The sequence below is a fragment of the Alligator sinensis genome, unplaced genomic scaffold (genome assembly GCF_000455745.1).
Source record: "Alligator sinensis unplaced genomic scaffold, ASM45574v1 scaffold273_1, whole genome shotgun sequence".
Taxonomy (NCBI): Eukaryota; Metazoa; Chordata; order Crocodylia; family Alligatoridae; genus Alligator; species Alligator sinensis.
In genome coordinates, this window is record NW_005841943.1 from 1,541,983 (window position 1) to 1,548,444 (window position 6,462).

The window sequence follows — 6,462 nt, forward strand, 5'->3', positions numbered from 1 at the left end:
GTGAAACTATTACTTCTTTATTGAAAATATATATATTATATTTTTTAAAAGACAGTCTCAGGGAAATGTTTCAAAGGAATACATAGTAGTTGGCACTTCACTATCTCCTGGACTTTAATCTGCCCATAAACCTTAATAGTTGTTAAAAAGCCGCTTATTAAGTGGATTAAATTCCAATGGTTGAAACAGATCATATGGACATGTTCCTCATGTTAAATCATAAGGGAAAAATGTCAGAAAAGGAGATAACCAGAAAACACATTAAAAACTAAAGTACAGCAAAAGAGGCACTTATGCAATATTTTTATCCCCAGATCTGAAAACCGTCCTGAAAGGTACATCTCACTACCTCTATTTTGCCAATCTAGAAACAATTCCAAATTAATTTGGAATTTTGGGCCAATCTTTTGTTGTGTTCAATCTGAAATATATTTGATAAACATTTTTTATAGTAAATTGAAAACAATTATTTAAGCAATTATGGGAACACATGTAAAAGAAGATTATAACCCCAGTTAGTGTCAGATGTACTGAAATTCTCTCTGAAAAATACACAATTCACACTCTTACTGAAGGCAATAAAAAGATCTTGTGCTAACAACAGTGCTAGTTTAACTTCCTACAGTCAAGACATGCCAAGGCATAATCTACCATTCCCTTAAGACATGTGGTTTAGTGTCCCAAACACAAATGTATCTGCAAATTACTGAAAAATAAAAATCTTCTGCATACAGTATAAAATGAGACAAAGTTGAATTATTTACATTAAATATTTAACATAGCACTGCAAACTAATATGCAGTTCATAAACCTTTAAATCCATGATTCGCTCTTGGAAAAGGTCTTTCATCAAATGAGTCAATTAAATAAGAAATCTTTCATCCACCAAGGTTTTGGATGCCAAATTCTTCTGCCCCACTGTATTCCGAATAAATCTAAAAATCTAAAAAAAAAGTCATCAAAAAGAAAAACATTTAAAATAATTGAGTTTAACTCAGGCAAAATAATACATCACTTATTCATTGTCACATGTTTGGACTTATCATGACAGTACATCCCTTATTAACAGTGTACCATAATAAAACAAAAAGTTTTTTCTTCTTTTTTTCAAAAGCAATCAAATGTTACATGACAAATATTATTACACCCTAGCTGTTCTGACACTTAAAAGATTAAACCAGGGGCCTGTAAACTGATGATAATGATAACAAATGACCTTGTATGTTTCAGTATTGCATTAATAAAGTATGATACAAGATATTCTTCCAAGAGGGAAAAAAAACCTGGCTACTTATCATCATGTATAGTGTGAAGCCTTACATGATTGTTAGGGCATTTGATCCCTTATGAGGACAGAAAAGAAACCACAAAAATTTTACTACAGCAGAACTTTCTAAACATATTACTCTCCTTACAATCTAAGTTGCAAAAATCTTTACATCCCGTTAATGACATTGAGTTGTAGGGAGAAAAACAAACATTTTCATAAAAATACATTCATTCACTTAGGACTTGGGCATACAATTCCCTTTGAAAGTCAGCCTTCAATATTGTGCACTATTAATTTTCACTGTTATTCTTGTTTTCTTTTTGATGCTGTTAATAGATGTCCTTCATCTGCATGGTGATAGTTGCATAGTAAAATCATCCATCTCTTTTTTGAGAAAAATTCAATACATTTTTTCTACAAACTGTTTCTTAGTTTTCTGATAACACATTCATTATGTGGATTATGTAACCTGTTTTGCTAAGATGTGTTTTAAAATAGTTTTTTTTAAATGCTAAATTTACCTCTTGTTGCACATAAGTGAGAATTGCTGCTAGAACAAAACTTTGGGAAGCCAAATCCACAATAGAGAAAAACAGCATGTCAAAGATGAGAAGTGTGGCCTCATTCCCGTAATAGAGCACATCACTGAATGAATGTCCTTCATCTACCAAAAAGAGAAAAACGAATTGAAAACGTATATTAAATTTGGTGACAGCATTATCTATGAGGTTCACTATTACAAATCAGCCTATCTAAACTTATTAATGGAAAATTAGGACAAGGAAATATACCACTGCAGTATTATCATAATATCACTCCAAAAATAGCATACAAAATTTTTAAATATAGTATGCAATATGGCTTTCCACAGAATGCAAGATTAAAAAAAATACACATGGCCAGAGTCACAACTCTATTCATATATACCCAAATCTGAAAGTCAAAAACCAGACTGTACATAGACCTGTTTGGGTTCCTTATTCCTGACATGCTCAGCAAAGGCCAACTCTGTCCCTAAGTCAGTAAACCAATTAAACATATGCTTAAATGTTTTTGCTAACATTGGGGTCTCAAAGTGTGGACATACACAAAAGATAAACCCAGAGATTACCAGTGTTAAAATACAACAGGCATACATGTACTGCCATATGCTGGAGTACGTCGCTCCGTGGAGGGCTAAAATTACCCCTCAAAGTCAGGAGTAGCTCTGTGATGTCAATAGCTGTTGTCAACTTCATCCTAGTGTAGCTCTAAACTAGTGGTTCTCAATCTTGTTAGACTCAAGGCCCCCATTTATTAGATTCAAGGCATCTCTCGGAAAATGCAAGCTCTTAGTTTTCACTCATTTTTTCTGACAACAGAAAAATAACACACAAATTAGCCCTACATCCTCCCTGAATGTCACTTCAATTCCCTTCCCCTGCCCAATCTACTGCTCTATTTTCTGCTTCCTGCCTATTTTCCACTCTGCTGCTGTCCATTCTCTAATTTGTCACATGCCACACACACAGGTTGCCTGTGCCACTGATGGCTCGCATACTGCAGGTTGGCCTCCCTTGCTCTAAGCAATGCAACTAGGTATTAAATCGGCTCTCACACCACCTTGTGGAGAAACACTTAATACCAACTACTGCTGGTAGGTATCCCTTATCCTTAATCAACATACCTTATTCCCTACAGAGAAATCAAGCATGAATTTAGGCACAATAGTAAGACCATTCTTTGATATCATTCTTTTACATAATTAGGTGTATATATTTCAGCTATTCTTTACTTGGTCTGTAATACTTTTGAAACTTCTCTTTGCTCCAGTGGTTTACTGCTTCCCTCCCTTCTTAAAAGACCAGTGAGGTTAAACAAAAGTAACTGTTCTACCTGATATTTAAGCTTAGGCTATATCTGCTTTCCTCGCCCCCGCAACTTAAGGAAGGGCATTCTCTCCAAATTATTTGGTTAGTCTAAAATTAAAAAAATATAGTTGGGTCCAGCAAAATCCCACTTCTTTTATATTCACTGGCTCATCACAGTTATAGTGCTACTTATAAATAACAAATCAGAAATTAGTTTGATACCATTGTAAAAGATACTTTTTTCTATGGGTTCCATGAACTCCATGCCAAGAATTCGTTCAAGCAGCAACTTGTCTTTTACAATATAATCCATTTCCTTATGAACCTATAGAGGAAAAAATATCAAACAGACAAACAAACAAACAGCATTTTGTATTTCTGGCATTCTCCCCTGTAAGGATCTCAAAATCCTTTACATAGATAGAGTATATCTGTTTAGAAGAGCAGCATATATTGAAAGAGCACTGCTCCATTCTACTGTAACATTAATACACATTGCAAAAGGAAATGCCAGAGGCAATTTGTGTTGCATTCCTGATCAATCCACTTATTTTCTCTCTCCTGAAAAGCAGCACTGCAGTCCCAATACAATTAACAATAACCAATCTTTACCACATATACTACAAGGTAAATCAGCATTTCTTATTTCTCACTCAGAATACTTTTTCCCTTTGTGTATAATTTCAGTATACATACATGATCAATAAAGGAGCCAAGAAACTTGTTCATGGTGTGGTATGCCTTTGTGCTCTGCTCAAAAGTATTTGCAGATGAATCTAAAAGCCTAGTAGGACCGTGCTTCTGAAAAATAATGTGACAATGAATTTTAAGGGCAAATACATTCTTTTTCTATTGTTTTTCTACGTAACATGGCAAAATCTCAGTGTATTTACCTTTATATTATACTTACTCTTGTTAGGGTTTCGTGAATTCTATCATATTGCTGTCGCATTCTCCTTGAAATAGAAATCTGAAATGTCTGGCCATCTGTGTTGGGTAACAAACCTCTCTGACTACACAGATTTTCCTGCACATTTGAAATTGTAGAATAAAGAAAATATAATCTATGCATAGACCAGAAAGGGCTAGAGCTTTTAATCTTCTCTATCCTATGATATACAGGAGTTTAAGAATCTGAATATCTGCATTCTTTGGCATTGCTGGGTTTACCAAGAGAATGTTAGGCCAAGAAATACCGACTCCATCTATCATTAAACGTAAATTTCACTTTTGGTCTGCCTACAATGTCAAGGTTCTAGAACACCTTTTGATCTTCACACACTCTTAACTTGTCATTACAAGCTTATAGTTTTGTTTCATTCTTTCCCCTCACCTTTGTTCTTTAAATTCTTGGCTCTTTTCATCATTTCCTTTAATCTTACTTAATCTCTCCCCAACAGAACAGATAAATATATATTTTTAAAATATATTACCAAAAAGTAAAAACATACTTCTTTTAAAATCAATTTGCAATAGGCAATTATGGGGAAAATAAGTCAATTTGTATACAAATTGAGATTTGCCTCTTTATCCACATCTCTTTATAAATATCACTTTACACAAGACCAAAAGATTCTAAGACAGGCTGCAACATAGCAGAAAGATGATACCTAATTAACTGAGAAATAAATATATTTTAGAAAATCTGGACTTTTACAGCATGGACAGCAGTCTTTGCAGCACCAAAACTAATATGCAATTTGTTTTCTCAGGACAAACCATCACACTTCATTCTCCCCACGAGTTCAATACAGTGTCCAAGTGTGCACCCACAATCACACATTATGCATACAATTATATACAAAAAAGTTAGGAAACAGGAATAAAAAGATTAATTTCCTTTTCATACCGCTTCTCTTTTTAGGTTCATATTCATTTCTTCCATATTGGTATCTGCATGTCCATGCACAGACCGACCATGGATATAATATCCAAAGCAGTTGTGTGACAAGAGAAATACTGAAATCTAAAAAATAAAACAAAGAGGCTGAAAAACAAATTTTAAATACGTTATTTCTAAACTTTAAAGGCAGTGATGGAGACCAACAAAGACAGCCTTACTTCGTGTACAAAACAGGCAGTGATTTAGGACAGTGGTGCTCAACCTATGTGGCCTCCTGGGTCAGATAAGTGGTATAGGGTCAGTCTGCAGGCTGGATCCAGTGTGGGGTTGGTGTGCCAATGTGATCTGGTAAATGGGCCAAGCCCCAGGCTCTAGATCTGGGCACAGCATCCATACAGGTCCATGCCATCTGGCCTGTAGGGCTCCTCACAGGTCCAGAAATTGACTATAGCTGTGGCAATTAACACTTCCATCACTCCTACTGCCGAATTTCCAGATCCATAGGAGGACACGTTAAAATGTGTGGCAGAAAAATGTCTGGCAACAATTTATAAGCAATATCTAAAGTTTCACTTGAGTCAGAGATCCATTGTCATCAGTTCTAGAGTTCAGATTATTAACCAGCAAGTGCCAACAGCTATTCTTTTTAAAAAAAGTTCTAGTCAGGAACTTTGAAAAAAAATCTCCAACTTCTATTCTCAGACAAGAGACAAAAAAAATAAGTTTGATTGTTTTAGTTCAACTCCCACTGATTTAGGCAGTGGACACTGTTCATTTATACCATAAAACATGGGTTCTTAAAACCACCTTGGTCTACTCCATGCAGGAAACATGGATCTGGATTCAGTTCTCAAACTCTGAAAGCCAGCAAAAGTTTTATGGAGAAAGTAAATGCATAGAAGGAGGGCTCAAAAATGGAAAAGTGCTCCATGCTAAAAATGGGGTTGCTGCAATGCAAAGTCTCACAGTCAGAGGGTTTACATTGGGGAACTGGGAGGAACTCAGGTGGCAGACACTAAATGAGAATGCAAGGGAAAAAATGGCACAGTTCCTAGGAAAGGAAACTAAGGGACAAGAAAAACTCACAGCAGAAACTGTAACCATGAAAATATTAAAGCAGAAAGGGTCTAGAAGAAAAGAGCCCCATAGTACAAAAAATGCAGAGGTACAATAAATGAGCTCCAGGCTTTTCTTCTGTCCTGACTTGTTATTGCTTGATTCACAAATATGGCCATGAAGAATCAGTTGCAAGAATATTCTAGAGACATATGTCTAAAGCCTTATATGATATTTATAAGTGATCGGTTTTTAGAAAATAAGCGTCATTAAACAAATAATATGAAGTCTTCTTGTAGGACACAGAAAGACAAAACAAAACAAATCTGCAAACATCACATGAGTTGGTTAAGGATATTAATTTAAGGAACCTCTAAAACAACACAAAATAAAATTTCTTAACATTCTCTAATCTATTAATCCATTAAAAATACCAATAGCAG

General features: G+C 35.0%; 1 protein-coding gene across 3 annotated transcripts in view; it reads right to left on the reverse strand.

Annotated features, from left to right (window-relative positions):
* Positions 1 to 18: 18 nt before the first annotated feature.
* The window catches only part of TMEM67 (transmembrane protein 67), a 46,801-nt gene continuing 40,357 nt past the window's right edge, over positions 19 to 6,462 (reverse strand). For 2 of the 3 annotated variants that reach the window (XM_025199434.1, XM_025199433.1), the window contains exons 23-28: positions 4,970 to 5,086; positions 4,031 to 4,147; positions 3,817 to 3,921; positions 3,343 to 3,445; positions 1,792 to 1,934; positions 19 to 943 (exon numbers count right to left, since the gene is read on the reverse strand). In XM_025199434.1, coding sequence (XP_025055219.1) covers positions 863 to 943; positions 1,792 to 1,934; positions 3,343 to 3,445; positions 3,817 to 3,921; positions 4,031 to 4,147; positions 4,970 to 5,086 — 666 coding nt within the window. In that variant the 3' untranslated portion in view covers positions 19 to 862. The remainder of the gene's footprint in view (positions 944 to 1,791; positions 1,935 to 3,342; positions 3,446 to 3,816; positions 3,922 to 4,030; positions 4,148 to 4,969; positions 5,087 to 6,462) is intronic. The other variant, XM_025199435.1, reaches the window with a different exon arrangement.